Here is a 15817-nt window from a genome sequence, read left to right as displayed (position 1 = left end):
AAAATGCTGAAATTAATGTATTTGTTTTGCCTCACTCAAGCTCAACTTAGAGTTGTGGTGAGGTAATGTGCATGGGAAGAAATCACTAAATAACCAGACCAACACAGTTATTTTAAGTATTGCATCAAGGATGGGTGGTATGCCGGTCACTGTGCAAATGGAGGGACCAGGGATATTTTTTGGCTTCATGCTGTGACCTCAGTTCAGGTGGATGGGGACTCAGGGAATATTTTCTCACAAATTTCTCTTTTGTTACAGTACTGGTCAGATTTATTTTTAGGATTTTTTTTCTCCCCAGAAACCACTCAGCACTAAGACACCGCTGGGACCTTCCTGGTGGAAAGGAGGAATTTCTTTACAGGCTGCCCCTGCCTTCCAGCATCTACCCAGGAGAGGTGGGCGCTTGCTCTGAGCCATTTGTGCTGATCCAGTCCTCTCTCCCTCTTTACCCCTCAGGCATACCCCATCTGTTAGCGCCCCTCCCGGCAGTGCTGGACTCTGCCTGGTAAGCATGGAGAGCCAGGATTGTTCCTCCTGGCTTTGGCCATGGGAAGAAAAGGGTGCACAGGTAGCTGCAAGCAGTACGAGCAGTATGCGTGGTCACATATATTGTGAAAAATCACAGGTGAAAGTGTCAGGTAGTTGTGCCTAGGACTTCCACACCAGCCAGCTGTTGTTTACTCTACTGGGAACCTCAAGCCATTCCCTTGTCTTAATTGATTCCTTTCCCTTTTCAAATACGTTCCCTGAGATTTTGTTTCCAGCAGGTCTTTTTTTAGCCTCTAAAACGCCACTTCAGCCACCACCAAAGCAGACACCTCTTCACACCTGGGTCACTTATTCTTTGTGGTGTGGAAAACTACAGTTTAAGGTCCATGATGCCCCATGGTGCATAGTGGGAGGAAAAGGAATTGTGTTTCTGTTTAGGTAGGCAAGGCAGCTGCTGCGCAGAGGAGTTTCCATCCTCCTCTTCAAAGGCATCTCAATAACCTCTGCAGATTCCCACTCTTTAAACCTCAGGACAATTACAGGTCAGCATTCAGAGACCATAATGCCGCAGGCACGCTGCATCTTCAAATGACTCACCATTGTTTGCTTGTGAGCCAGCCCTCAAATGCACGAGTTTCAGTCCACCCCCTTCCTGGCCTGACTTTCCCAGAGTCAGGTTCTCGTTAAGGTCTCCTTGCCATATTTAAAATGAGGCAGTCTGGAGCACCACCCTCCAGGGACTGGACTTTGCCTTGCAGACGGGAATGGGGCAGAGTGAATCTGACCAGCCAGGCAGCGGCCCCAGGTAGGAGCTGAGCATCGTCTCACACATAGCTCTCTGTGGTACCAACGCACTGGTGACAGCTTGGCAGAGCAGCGGTCTGTGCTCTGGAAATACTCTGCCCTTGCCGGGAACCCCAGATACCCCAAAAGGTTTCTTCCCCAATGAGGAGGAAGTCTTGAATGCACACCTGCAGTTGTCTCAAAATAATTATCTCCAGAAACTACTGAGGACCCACAGGGCTCTGCAGAGGCTGATCTGATCCCTTTGCTGTTCTCCCTAGCAACTTCGAGGGAATATTGAAAATTAGCTGTCATCAGACTGGAGGACACAACAAGGTTTAGAGGAGATAAGGAAGGCAAGACAGCCTACAGAGTAGCCCAGGCTCCTTAATAATGTATTTTAATACATGGAAAGAGGGGATACAGAGCAGGATGGGGATAGCCTCCTGAAGTAAGGAACTTGAGCAAGACGATTTATTCGTTCTGTTGGACAGGCAAGTCCACAAGAATGGTCATGGCCAGCTGATGGCCAGAAGGACTTGTGGTTGACAGGGGGTCAATGAGAAAGACCAGAGGCAAAGTGCCAGCCTGCAAGCTGCAGCTGCTCCACCTGCCTCCACAGCATCACGCCCTGGGGCTCACATCCTTAAAAAAGCGGTTGAAAGACCACAGAGAGTATAAAACATGTCCACCATAACCATATCAAGACTGGAGGAAACCCATGGCAGGCTCAGGCTGCAGAGCTGCTGTGACTGTGGTGCACCGCTCACTGCTGGGGAGGCAATATCGGGTGTCAAACGGCTCTTCAGTTCAGCTGAAGGGAAGGCATTGCAATAGCCTACACACGGACATGAAAGCCAGATGAATTCAATGCAGGCACCTATTTTAAATGGTCAGGATAATTAGACCACAGAACAATTTCCTGTGAGAAGCAGTGGATTTGCATCTCTTGGTGCCTGCCGCTGAAGAGGGTGCGCCTTTCTTGAGGACATGCTTCTAGCCAGGAATAAATTGGTGACATACTTCAGCGCGTCACCTAGGTCAGTCTAGAAAATTTCACACCTATTCACCTGCAAATGTGCTGTGCATATATGCTGTCCCACAGGTATTTTGCCTCAAGACAGTTTGCTCTACCTAACTACCTTGGTTTGTGTTATTTCATCAAATAAGCAATTTTGCTATGTTATTGTTACCACATTAGGAGAAAGGAGAGGAGGGGTGGCTGCAAAAATACTTAAACCCACGATGAAGTCCTAGAAACCCTGGCTCAGAGGAAGGTTGTAAGCATCTAAAGCATCCTTCATCTTGGGCTTCCCAGACCCTAAAAAATTAACCCACACAACACCCTGGAGAAGGGGGAGAGTGTTTTGCAGAGGAGAAAACTGCAGCAGGGAGATGAGGCGGACTCAACCTGATTGCACAGCAAGGCACTAAGTAAGGCAGGAATAGAAACCACAGGCGCTGGCTCCCAGCCCTGCATTTTAATCCCTGGGCTGTGCTTCCAGATGCTAGCAGCCTCCAGGGCCAAAAGAATGAAAAAAGAGGCACTTACAGCTTTCCCATTTTCCAGCCATGTGACAGTGGGGACTGGAAGGCCGGTCGCAGCACACCGCAACGTCACCATGGACCCAAAGGTGACATTTTGGGATTCAGGAGCCTTCAGGATCCTGGCAAAAACTGCAGGAGAAGACAGAGGTGCTAGTTGAACAGAAATGTAAAGCTGAGGCTGTGCTGGCATGGAGATGCTTCCTCCCCAATAGGTCTTGAAATAAGCCACGGCCCCATGAATAAAAGCGGAGCGTAGCACAGACTTCCCAGTGAGTGACAGTCTTGGGAGAGGGACAAGGAAGAGAAAGAAAGTGAGTGGTGTGGTTATGTTCTGCACCTTACAGACCAAAATTTTACCTCCGGAAATTTCTACATCATCCGAGTTCGATGCCTCAGAGGAGGTAATGTGCAAAAAACCAAGGGCAAACTCATCGGTAGCGTGCAGATGGGACAGCTTACAGCAAATAAGTGGCAAGTTACCATGCTGCCCTGCCAAGGGTGATCTCATGAGAAACTTGTTCAAAACCATCAAAGGGGACCACCAGCGCAGTCACATACCATGAAGGTTAAGGGTCAGATGAGCTCCTCAGTGTGATCGCAGTGATTAGGACTTACCATGGAGAGATGCAAAGCCCGGCATTTTCCATGCCATGACAACCTGCCCTCAGGGGTAAGAGTCTAACATCAGGTTATAGAGGAAGGGCTGGCAAAGATTTTGAGAAGGTGAGACTGCAGGGGGAAAGTAGGTTTTTAAAGTGACTTTTCATCTCTACTGCTCTTGCTTCTTTTGTGGCAATATGGTTACTGGGCAGTTTGAAGATAAGCAAGGTAAGTGCCTCCCTGCCCTGAGAAATTTTCTTTTAGTGAAGTATTTTTGCTGAAAACTTATTTCGATCCAGAAACACAACTCTGATGGCCTTCACAAGCTGTATTTCAGCTGCTGTACTTGGACCACATAGAGGAAAGCAGAGAAGAGAGACATTTCCCATATGGAACATTTGAGTTTTGACCCAAAATTTTTAATGGAGATGCCTTAATGTCTGTGCAGAAGCAGGTTGAATAGCTCTGTGCCATTTCTTCCTCCAATTTCTTGTGCTTAGTGAGTAACGCTCGCTCTCTACCTTCTGGGTTGCTCAGCATTGACTAAAAGTCTCCATCAGAAATTTTAGTAAGCAGGGGAGTTTCTCTTGGAGTTCTCAGACAAGCCTGATGATAACTTGTTTGCGACTTTTGCTATCTGTATGGTTCCTCTTACCAACATATCTGATCACATCACAGTCTTCTGTGTCTCTGCCCGACATACCTCTTGGCACTGGCCACTGGTTGCTCCCAGATGGAGACTTCCAATGCAGAGCAATTAGGAGACCAATAAGAGTCCCTTCAGAAAATGAACATCTGTCCACGCCATTTGGGATGGGAAGGCTTCATCTGCAAAATTTCAGTTGGAATAAAAAAAGTATATGCTTTCCACGTAGTCCTTCCACCCAGTCCTGGTCTGGGAAGGGGCTGAGATTTGTATTAACAAAAAGCCTAAAACCAGCTTTTGCTCGTGGATAGGCAACACTAGGAGTACATTTCAGGGTAGAAATTTTTTGTCGTAGGAGCACAGCCATTCAATAGGCTCCTGGGCAGGGATTTTTAGGAAGATTAAATTTAATGTCAGTGAAGTGAAAAGGGTGGGAGAATACGTATTATATTCAGCTTCTTAATTCCTCTACGGTCTCCAAGCAGTTCCTCACTGTCGATGCTCAGTGCCACTTGCTTAAACTCAAAGCAGAGCAGCATCAGGGCTGCTGCATCCCCCCTGCCCCTCAGCAAGGCAGCAGGTAGAAAGCTCCACCTCTAACAAGGAAAGCTGCAGTCACTGGCCAGGGACTTTCCTGATGAATAATAAGAGAAATGAAACCTTTGCCTGAAGTTTCACTTCAGGCTATTAACAACAGATGGTTACAAATTCAGCCACGAGTGCCCTGGGCCAAGCTCATATTATCCTTCATTCGGAGAAATACTAAACTTTTGAGCCTGTCCCCTGGCAGCCGTTATGTGCACACAGCTCCCGCTAAAACCAGCACATTAGCTCCTAGAGCCGGAATACAGCCCTTGGTGCTTTTCTCATGCTGCTGTTGGTTTCTCAGTGTGCTACTGGGACCCTGCCCACCTGACAACTCTGCTCCTCGGATCCTGCCTAGCTTAATTAATACTGAAGTGACAAATTAACAGCAGCCCATTAGCTGGTGCCAGGCACAGGTCCATATGCCCTCCTCTCTACTGGCTGCTCTCCCAAAATCTGTAAGGATCTTTCAGCCAGGAGAAAAAAAGGCGCATTTTGAAAATTATGGCAGTTGCATAGGTGGGGAGCAGAGCCACAGCGAGCGCGGCAGCTGGTCCAGCTCACTCATGGCACCTGCGGGGAGGCCAGAAAGCTGCATCCCACTCCCAGGGGTCCTGCCTCCAGCACTGATCACAGCACTTGCTTTAGTAACCCAGCACACTGCTGGCATAAGCACTCATCTGCCAGCATAGAGAAGGCAAAGGGTCAGGCCATTCAAGCTTAAAACACAAATACTGGGATGAAAAATCCAGTGACAGCTGCTAAGCATCCACATGTTTCTTGTGGAAAGTAGTGCAAGTGTATTATCTAGCACAGGGAGGGATGGCTAAATAAAAGTGAGCCTATAAGGAAATAAGCTGATTTCCAAAGCGTGGAAGAATGGAAGCGCCTGCTACCCCCAGTGCCACCCTGTGCATTTCCAGGACATTCAAAACTGAAGTTACAGATTTAATACTTCAGCATTCCAAGTACTTACATTTGCATGCTTTTTAAAAGTCTTTTACTTAAAGTTTAGCTATTTAACTTAAGCACTTATCTCTAGATACTGTGAATGGAACAACCTGGGGTTTTTTACATTATTTTATTTTTAAGTGAGAAATTCCCTGCAACAAGGGCTGCACTCCCCACATCCCAACAGGTTTTGGAGCACTGCTGACTGGCACAACCAGGGACATATTTTCCAAAGAGCTCTTCATCACTTTGGGAAACAGCATTAAAAAAAATAGCATCAGCTATTTCTCAGCCCCATCATCTATGGGTAGATGATCGACACACTGCTGTTGCTGGCAAACTTGGTGCTGTGGGAAAGCCAGGGTGGGTTGTGTGAGGGCTGCCAGTGTCACCTTCCACCAGTGCAAAGCAGGGCAAGACTGCCAGGAAGAGCTTAAGGTCCATTTTGGCAATTGCATGGGGAAGAAAATCTGTCCTGTAGGTAAATGGAGGAACCCAGGCCCCGAAACTACGACTTTTTTTCCCCTCACCATATTACACAGGGAAAGAAAAGACACGAAGGTGAGGAAGAAATGGCTACCCTGATAGGGCCGACCTGAGCAGCTGGTGGGGAGAGGCAGCTGAAAGGCAAGGAGAAGAAGGAACAGGAAATGGCAATAAATGTTTGTAAAATTCACATTATTTGGTGGGATCAGGACATCATTTTGGTTTCATTTTGCCTCAGAGTGAAAATTCCCAACAATCAGGTGATTTTTAACACCTCCATTACTTGCCCTCCTTTTCCATATCCTCCCAAAAGTGGATTTTGCCAGGAACTTTGCCTGTTTAGCTAGATCACCACAAGGTTAACAACATTCACATCAAGACCTCCAGGATCTCAGCACAGGATTTACCCAAAGGCATGCCAAAAAGCAGTTAGGGACAGTGGGTGAAGGGGGCTTGATTTATTTATTTATTTAAGTAGAAAATAAAACAGAGGAGCTGGAAGTGAAATCCAGCAAGCTAAAGGCCAAGCCAGCACGTTAAGTTTCATTCCCAAGCCCCCTAATAAATGTCCTTTCTTTTACAGCCCTGCTAAATGATGTGATGTGCACTGCAGAGCTTGCTAGGAGGTATCTGCACTGTGGCCAGCTGCTCTCGTTTCTGAGAATTAGGTAACATCATCCAGTCCAAACAGTAGGGCTTTAATTCAGTCAGAAAATTTTTATACTATAAAAAGATTAAAGCAGGGCCCCCCCCAGCCCCCAGTTTGAACGGCTAACTCTTTCCAGGTGACTTTGTTTTCCCGTCGCCTTTGACTGAGCTGTGTTTCATTTCCAGGGTTTGGGGCCCAATCCTGCAGTCCTGGCAGATGCCTCCCCCCTGACAGGGTAACGCCTGGTTTTTTGTTAAAACAGGCTGGATTGGGCCAGTCACATCCAGACAGCAGCCTGGGTGGCCTGGGGCCATGCTGTTGCTTTCAGGAAAGGAAAAGTGATGCCCAGAACTCACTGGATACCCTCATGCGTGCAGCCCCACTGCAGGAAGACACCCCTTTTAGCCAGGGTTTCATAAGCCTTAACACTGGCTTTGACACATCAGGCCCAGTCAAGCACTGGTTTTGGGGTGGGTTTTTTTTTTCCAGAGCCTCCACTGCCTTTGGTGAACCTTGACTTTCAGAGAACATGAGCAACATTTGCCAGTGTACGTGAATTAACCCAGCCTGTCAACATCTGCACGTATTCATGCCCAGGAGTTTGTTGCTAGTCCTGGATTACTGTAAAGCCTACCTGATAATCCAAACTGAGATAAGGCCACCAAGAGCTAAACTTGTGTTAGCAACCGCCTGGCAACAGTGGGTGCACACTCCCTTCCCACCGCAGTCTGAGCCTGGCCTAACACGTGAGCCAGACCTGGTGTGTCCATACTGTCACATCTGATATCTCAGCCTGCTCCACTTTCCCCGATTGTTCTGCTCTTACCATGAAAAATGGCCTTTTGGGTGATTACAGTCAGGTCTTACACCAAATTTTTTTTTTCCAGCTAAGCTGCAAAACATGGTGGGTAAAGGCAACTCCTATGTGCAAGAAAGGCGTTTTCTGCTGGTACAGCGGGTGCCATGTTGAGAACAAATGTGTCTGCATTTCTAGGGGAACTGGTAAGCTACACATCGCCTCGGAAACTTTCCTGATATAAATACCCTGGCAAAGCCTTTGTACTGCATACTATTCATGCATAAGCATTTAGGAGCTAAACTGCAAGCATTTTTTTTGTTCACGTTCACCCATGCTCCTATAGCTCTTTCATACCTGAAGTGTGAAAGATTGAAAAGACTCCTTCCCTACAGAGGATTTCTCTGGGCTTGGACTTTTCTTACTAATCCGTAAAAAATCATTTATGCTTTCCACCTATATGCTCTGAAGAACCATAAACTTGTGCCAAGGTGTTGGCAGTCTTTTGCCAGTGAGAAGTCCAGTCGTCTAAAGCCCCATTCAGATTCATTCATCTCACATCCATTCACTCTTCCTGACAAGTCTAAAGCAGGCAGTCAAGGAGAGATAACAAGCAGAGGGGCTACCATTTCCTTCCCACTGGTGAGAGATGAGGGGAGGTCTGACAAATACATTTATAAACACATAGAAATCCACAGTATTTGTGTTTTCTGACATTTCAGATTAATCTGTGTAAAATCCCAACAAGTCTTGAAATACCGGGGCTAAGAACAGGCCGCACATCATACTCGTGCATCAGCAGTCGCAGAGACAGCCGCGCTGAGCTGTGTGCAGCAGATAATCACATGCCAAGGGCCAGGGCTGAACAAGTGAGGCACAGTCTCCGCAGCTGACATGATGGGACCGAATCCCAGCTTGAAGAACAAACAAATTCTTCAGTAAGCACAGTCAGCAGCTCCTCTCGCAGTGACAGGCTCTGCACATGGATCACCACACGCCTCCATATGGGAATTACTCACATTGTACCTTTGCCACTGCTCAAAGTGTGCTGCCAGCGTCCCACCCAATTCCAAAACTGCTGGGTTAATAATTAAATCCCAAGATAACTGCAAGGTCAGTTTTGCTTTGATCTCTGAGTATTTCTTACCAAAACTGCAATATTTATCTTTCTGCAAAACTACCAAGTAATCACAAAGAGGAGCAAAATGACACAGGCAAAGCTGATACGAGACACGTCCACTTATCTTTATCAAATTGCTTACCTATTTTTATTTAATCCCTGTCCAAACATGTTTATTGCCAGAGAACCACGTGTATACAGATTATCAAAAGAAAAAAATGTACAAATACAGTAGGAAATGCACACAACCACTGTATTATTTCCCAGGGAACAACACTATCAGGTGTGGGCCCCAGAACAGTAAGCTGCAGAAGTGCTGTAAGCAAGCAGTGTGTCATCATTCGCCTGCCCCTCACCTGGTTACCATGGAAATCTGGGAGGAGAACCCCCCAATGCATTTGAAATATCAACGTTTTGTACAAAATCTCAAAATCTCCAAGCTCTTCTGGCTCCTGATACATGATTTGGGAGGTTTGGGGCTTACAGTAGTTCTAACACCTCATGCAGCACAGGCCAGACAGCACAGCAATACATAGATACTCAACCTGGAGCCTGAGGCTATGAGATGGACGGCAGGGACAACTCAAGATCTGTGTGGAAGGGAGATGGAGGAAACCACAACATCTCCATCCTGAAGCATATGCCTTCAGATTCTAAGCTCTGGTGTCTAATATCAAAGCAAGATTTTCTTAGCAAGGCAAGAGCTTTTCAAGGTAACTTTTTTCTAGGGTGAACTCCAAGATTTATGGATGGTAGGACAATTCGCATCAGCAGAAGGACTCATATAATGCTAAATGCACCAGCCAGCACAGGAACTTCTCAGCTGTGAAAGACTGCATCGCATCTAGATGTCTCTGGAATCCTAAAAGCAGACCGTGCAAATATGCAAAGCTATAATAACCAGGAGTAAAATGTAAATAGATAGCTTATATCCTGTGTAACTATATAAAACCTGTTCTGTACAAGTGTTCATTTCTATATACAGAGCAAACACCAGATTCAAGGACAAGTGAGGATAACGTGTTCAAATTACTTCCCAAGGAAATGAATAAGGAAATTCTTTTCATGTCAGTACTGGTCTTATATATGTGTTTGGTTTCTCTGAAGGAAAGACCCTTCTAAACCTCCCCTAAAGTTCTCTGGCTTTTCTACAGTACGGAGACACACCATGAGCCATTTAACTCTGCCATTACCCGCAATTGCATGTGAAACTGGAAAAGAAGTTCCCAGTCTCCTGAGTTAAAGAGCAACTCTTGCTCATTCCAGTTGTGTTTAGCAAGCAGAGGGAAAGAGACCAGTACACACAGGCAGACTGGCGGCCTCAGCAGCCATCGTGATGGGCCACGGACGGTGGATCACAATGGCTGCCGAGGCTGCCAGTCTGCCTGCGTGTACTGAAATCTCCACAGCTGCACAGAAGTCTCCCTCTCTCCCACTCTCAGGAATGGAGCAGGCAATTATGGGATACCCAAAACTGAGATAAGCCCTGCAGCATCCTGACATCTGGTCTCCACCAATGTGTAACAGCAATGCCATAAATTTAATTACATGCCATGTGAAAAGTACTTCCTTTCATCTATTTTAAAGTGCTCCTAGCAGTAGCTGCTAGGATGTTTCTTGTTTTGGGGTGATAGCAAGTAGCCTGTTCCCTGCTTACCTTATCCACCATGTATGCTTGCTTTTCAACACTGAAAACTCTGCTAGTCCCTCCTAACACAGAGATCCAACATTGTTCCCTATTCTCAACTCCTAGTTTGAGATGCCTTTTTTCTGAGGGGCTGCCTGTGGCTGCATTCAATTTCAGAGATGTGAGGGGACCATTCCTACACAAAGCAGCAAAACAGCAGACACTGTCTGTTCCATAGTATAGGCACACACACTCTAGAAGTATTGTGTGACACTAGAACTGGTGTTTGTGCTAGAAGCAAAATCTAGAGTTGTACAGTTTGGAAGAGTCAGTTACAGCAGAAAACAATAGCGGGGCCTTCACTGCCACCAAGGCTACCTGAATGAGAAAGATGGAAGTGGTGCTTGGAAGACAGAAAGCATCAGTCTCAGAAAAATGGTATTGGTCCACAGACAACTTAGCAAAACTGGTCTTTTAAATAGATTCTATAAAATTTCCAGGTTGCCTTCAAACCCCTCCCTTCTGTATCTTCAGCCCCAGCTCTATCTTGGTTTCTCAGTGTAAAAAAACAATCACTTCAGAATACTTGTCTCAGTTTGCTCTGGCCCCCTTTATCTGATAGCCATGGATATTCTCTATCTTCTACTCCCTTTGTTCTTGTGCAGGAAGCACATGCTTCCTAGCTACCCAAGACAGTTTACAAGCCAAAGGGATTTTGTCCACAATATCTCTTTTTTTTCTTAAAACCACAATTCATGCAATGATGTGAGAAATTCATATATTTTTTAAGTGCCTTTCCAAACTCTTTGTTAGGGGAAAGCGGCTTTTGCAAAAGGGAATAGCAGGCTCAAATGCCCATTAAAGAAGAGTTGCTTTTATACGCCTTGTGAGAAACCTCATGTTCCCAGGAGGCCTGCTTTGCAGCTCCTCAGTGCAGGAGGCCACCCGGCGACAATTACTCGAAGGCAGCGTGCACCACATACCTGTGTCACAGCAGAGCAAGCCTCAGGAACAAACTGAATAGTTTACGCTTGTTTATTCATTTGCTGAAGGTCTGGGGCTGTTTTCTTTCTTCTGCAGCTTGCCCTGTTGCCCTGTAATTAGGGCTATGGTCATATCTGCAGCATCTGAGAACCTCAGGATGGCTCTGGTGAATGCAGTAGGTAGGACGAGATTTAATGAGATATTCTGGGCTTCCAGTCATGCCCATGTGACCCCACTGAGCCCAGTCAATTACTCTGGTGTAATTAGAGGCAAGCTCAGTACTATTTTCTTTCCCTGTAATGCTCCCTCCCTGCAAACCCTTTGCAATTTTTAACAGCAAACCACAGTATTCACCATTTACTGCCATAGGACACTGCCTGCAGGTACGTACACCAGCATCACTGAGGACAGGGAAGGAAATCTTTTCCCAGGGTTTCTGCCTCTGCTCATGGCAGAGCCAAACACTCTTCCTTGGTGTCGGTATCAGAATTTCCCTGAGGAAATTTCACCCAGCACTTAAATACAAAACTGCAAACTTCCTTGTCAGTCTGCTATTAGCAATTCATCTCACCCAAAACTTCCTACCTCAGAAGATGGCATAGATAAAAATTCAGATTTCACGTCTATAGCTGATACGGGCAATGCGGCAAGAGTCAGGGTAACACTGCTGACTGGATGCTTTGGTGGTCTCTTGGTATCTCCCTTTCCTATTTCATCTATGCCAAATACAGACATGTTGAAACAAAACTGTAGAAAACTTTCAGGATGGCACATCTGGAGACAGTTTTCTATTTGAAATAGGGCCCATCTCTGGAATGTGGTCCATCCAAATTGATAGATTAGCTGGACTAAATACATACTTTCATACTTGTTACCTGAATTATGGTGTGACTTTCTTGTCTTTTGATTTATCTGTGATGCAGATTTGTCCCAAGACTACATAAGAGGTCCACAAAACAGCTGAAGGAAGCTAGTGCTTTAGACTTTGTGGGCATAGTCTCTTAACTAAATAGCCAAGGCACTGCTTTCTATTGTCTTCTAGACTGCTGTCCCCTCACTGCCTCCAAGAATTAGACAAAATGATTTAAAAAAAAAAAAAAATCTAGACCAAATCTACCCTTGTCCTGACAGATCCTTCCCTCTGAAGGGATGATTCTCCAAGGGATCTTCCTATTTTTAAGCCTAAGGCGGTTCTCACAAGTGGCTTATAGGGGAACATTTTTGTGGCCTGTGGCGGGGTATTATTTTAGGAGATAGTAATAAGCAATAAACTGTGGGCAGGAAAAGACTTCTATCTACCAGGATTGGAACACAAAAACAAACAATGTCTAAGTCGGGAGCATGAGGAGTGTTGCTTCTACGCTTGTTTTGATTTGTTTGCTTCGTGTGCTGTCACATAGTAGCGTAGGAGGAAGTGGAGGAGCAACACTTCGACAGAGGGATGAATGAAACTGCCTGGATAAAGAAAGGGTCAGCAGCCCTCAACCAATGCCCTGTTCAGCCAGTTGGAAACTGCAGAGAAGATTTGATCCAAACATGTTATTAAATCCATGGAGAATCCAGTTAGTTTCCTGATGAGCACACTGGATCTTCCAGCACTTGTACTACCTAATTTGTTTGTTTGTTTGTTTGTTTCCTGACAGATTTAGGATTGCTAATTTCTAGACATGCCTTTGTACTGTGATGACTTCAAAACTAAACCTTATCCCACACTATATGCCAAAACTCTTCAATTCCACAACTCTCTGGTGCCACAGGCTGGAGATCAAGCTCAACTTCACATAAATCATAAGATGGACATGCATCTAACTCAGCATGCAACCAACAGGACTATCTGTGTACTCTTTCCTTTCACATTACAGTCCATGTATTTATGGTCTTTTTATTTCTGGTTCAACATTAAAAATGCATCACTGAGCAAACTGGGAACATCGGAGGTTTTACTGGTTGGGTGCCACAGCTAGAAAGGCACAACAGGAAGTTTGATCTTCATCCTCAGGGGAAGAAACCCCTTTTTTTCAGGATTTCTGCCCTCAAAGTCCCAGTATGCAAGGCTAAAAAGCACAGTAGACAATTCAGACTGTGCCTACAGCAGAGGACTTCCATTCACATGCTTCTGTTGGAATGGAAGGACACCTCTCAGAAGAACATTCTACCTTCAGTTGTGTTAGTGCCTAATCCACCACAACCCTTTGTACATTTTAATGGCAATAACTCCATTCATTACCAGAAAGTGCTTATTCCATAGTTGAAGATAAAAATTAGGCTGATAAAGAAATATATGGTTTATAGCTTTATGCTTCATCTATAAACAGCTGTTACTTCTAAACTGTAAGCAATTCACTGTCAACTTCTCAATTTCTTTCGTGACTTTTTTGTTTTGAAGAATGAGGAACATATAGGACAGGAGCCCATTCTACCAAGTCATAAAGTGGCACTTTCCTTCCCCCAAGGAGAGAAGGAAACATTCTCCAAAGCAGACAAAAAAACTCTGCCAGAACACAGAGCCCAGGTCAGGCGATCAAGCCTGTAAGTCATCGCAAAACATATTGTTCTACTGCTGTTTTGCAATAGACGCTTCTTATTTGATGCAGGAATTGTATATGCTTTGCATATTCGTTATAAGCACCACATCTGAAAAAGATAGCAAGAGATTAAAGCAAAACCAGTGGAATTTATTTTGCACATTAAAAAAACCCTACCAGGCAGCTTCTCTCTATGTCCTAGTGACAAGCATACTCAGGAATATTCCCATGCCTCTTACCAGGCAAGAGCTTGTGGCTTTAAATTTGTTCTTTCAATGTCCTGCGATTTATACATAATGGGTATGGAGAATATCATTGTTACACACATCAAGCCGAGGGGACCACAGAGGGTGTACAGTTTTAGGCAGCAGGCCCAGAAGCTGAACCTGATGACCTCTTGAATAGCTTTTGCTGAACTGCTCCTATTAATGGACTGGATCAATGTCACTGCAAACAGCAATGAAAACTGAAATTCCTCCTGTTCTACAGCATATGTTACATAAACAGCTGTCCAATGCATGAAGGAAAAAACAGATGAATGTCTCACTAATGATGCCTATCATGCAAACCCTACAGATTTCAAATGCTCCGACGAGGGCCAAGAAATGCATTCTTGGTACAGCCTAAAAGTGTATACCCTGCCCTCAGTTTTCACTGACATCAATGGGAATTTCTGCCCTCTACTTGAGGACAACTCTCGACATTACTGAAGGCAATAGCTGCTCTCTCATGTATTTCCAAAGGAGTGATCTTCAGGTAAAGCTGGATGGAACATCTTAGCCATCTCAGCCAACATCTTGTCAATAACTTACAGCCTTCAGACACCTGTGTGAACTACAGATCAGATAAGCAGGCAAATGCTTCTATTCTACCATAGTTCTGAATCTTGGATTCATCCAGGAACCTTTCAGCCACAGGTTCACTTTAGGCATCAGTACAGCAATCAACAGGAAATTTGTATAAATCCTTTGGCAAGGTACTGCTTCACTATATAAATGCTCTTCTCCTCTAGGGTTCACAGAAGTTCATTATCAAAACTGATAATGTAGCAATTAAACAGCTAGTTAGCAAAATGCTTAAGATGATAGAAAATTAATACAAAACTGCAGGTCAGAAATGTTGCCTCTAGGAAATCAAAAACACATTTCTTGGCAAACAGCCAAGCTTATAATATTGTTCCTTCATCTAAATGCACGTTACCTCCTTTAGCCATCTCTGGACTTATATGAGCAACAGGAAGTCAACCTCACATGCTAATTTTAACAGAACCAGCAAACTGATCGTTGGTCATTTGTTCTGCTTTGCAGAGCGGTGTGGAGAAGGCTTGTTTCTGCCTACTGCACTTCTGCCTCATGCCAGTACTTCTACTAGTCCTTTCTTCCATAAGTTGCCAACTCAATACACCCTTGCAGCTTCCGCACAGCTGGAAACCAGTGCGCTGGTGGAGGACCACTTCACAGTGACCCCAGCACATGTTGGAAAGAAAAAACCCTGCTCCTCCGAGGTGTCCCCTCAGAGCTAAACCAGAGGCGTGTGTCATTTTATTGCTACGGGACACACCAATATCGTAAAAATAGTGTACAACCCTCCTTCAGCAGGAGGGCTGTCTACCTTGCATGGTCACTCACTTGGCTCTCTTGGCCAATACTCGCCTCTTGTGACCCTTCCCTGTCCTTCACCTCCTGTGCCTGCTCCCTGGTGTCAAATCAAGAGGATGCCCCATGCTCTGCTTCTCCTCCTAACACCCTCCAGGCACACCAGGCAGCCTTTCGGTAAGGGCAGTGCTCTCCGTGGGCTCAGCATGGTTCCCAGTGAAGATCCTGTCTCTTCCCACAGACCCAGCAGTCAGGTCTGTTATGATCATGTTTCCACCCCTAATGGATTATGCCTTTTAAGGAAAGAATCAGCTTCACCATCATGTGTCCAAATTCATGTGGGTTTGCCCCAAACTGGGGAAAAAACACAGTCCAAAAGGACAGGTTTTTCAACCCTTCTAATTAAAAACCTGACCCAGTTCTGGACACTAAA

General features: G+C 45.3%; 1 protein-coding gene across 1 annotated transcript in view; it reads right to left on the bottom strand.

The window, feature by feature from the left end:
- The window catches only part of MUSK (muscle associated receptor tyrosine kinase), a 56331-nt gene that overhangs the window by 27339 nt on the left and 13175 nt on the right, over positions 1-15817 (bottom strand). Inside the window, exon 6 of the mRNA XM_052776571.1 lies at positions 2825-2949. Coding sequence (XP_052632531.1) covers positions 2825-2949 — 125 coding nt within the window. The remainder of the gene's footprint in view (positions 1-2824; positions 2950-15817) is intronic.

Source organism: Harpia harpyja, chromosome Z (assembly GCF_026419915.1).
Source record: "Harpia harpyja isolate bHarHar1 chromosome Z, bHarHar1 primary haplotype, whole genome shotgun sequence".
Classification (NCBI taxonomy): domain Eukaryota; kingdom Metazoa; phylum Chordata; class Aves; order Accipitriformes; family Accipitridae; genus Harpia; species Harpia harpyja.
This window is presented reverse-complemented; position numbering and strand designations above follow the sequence as displayed.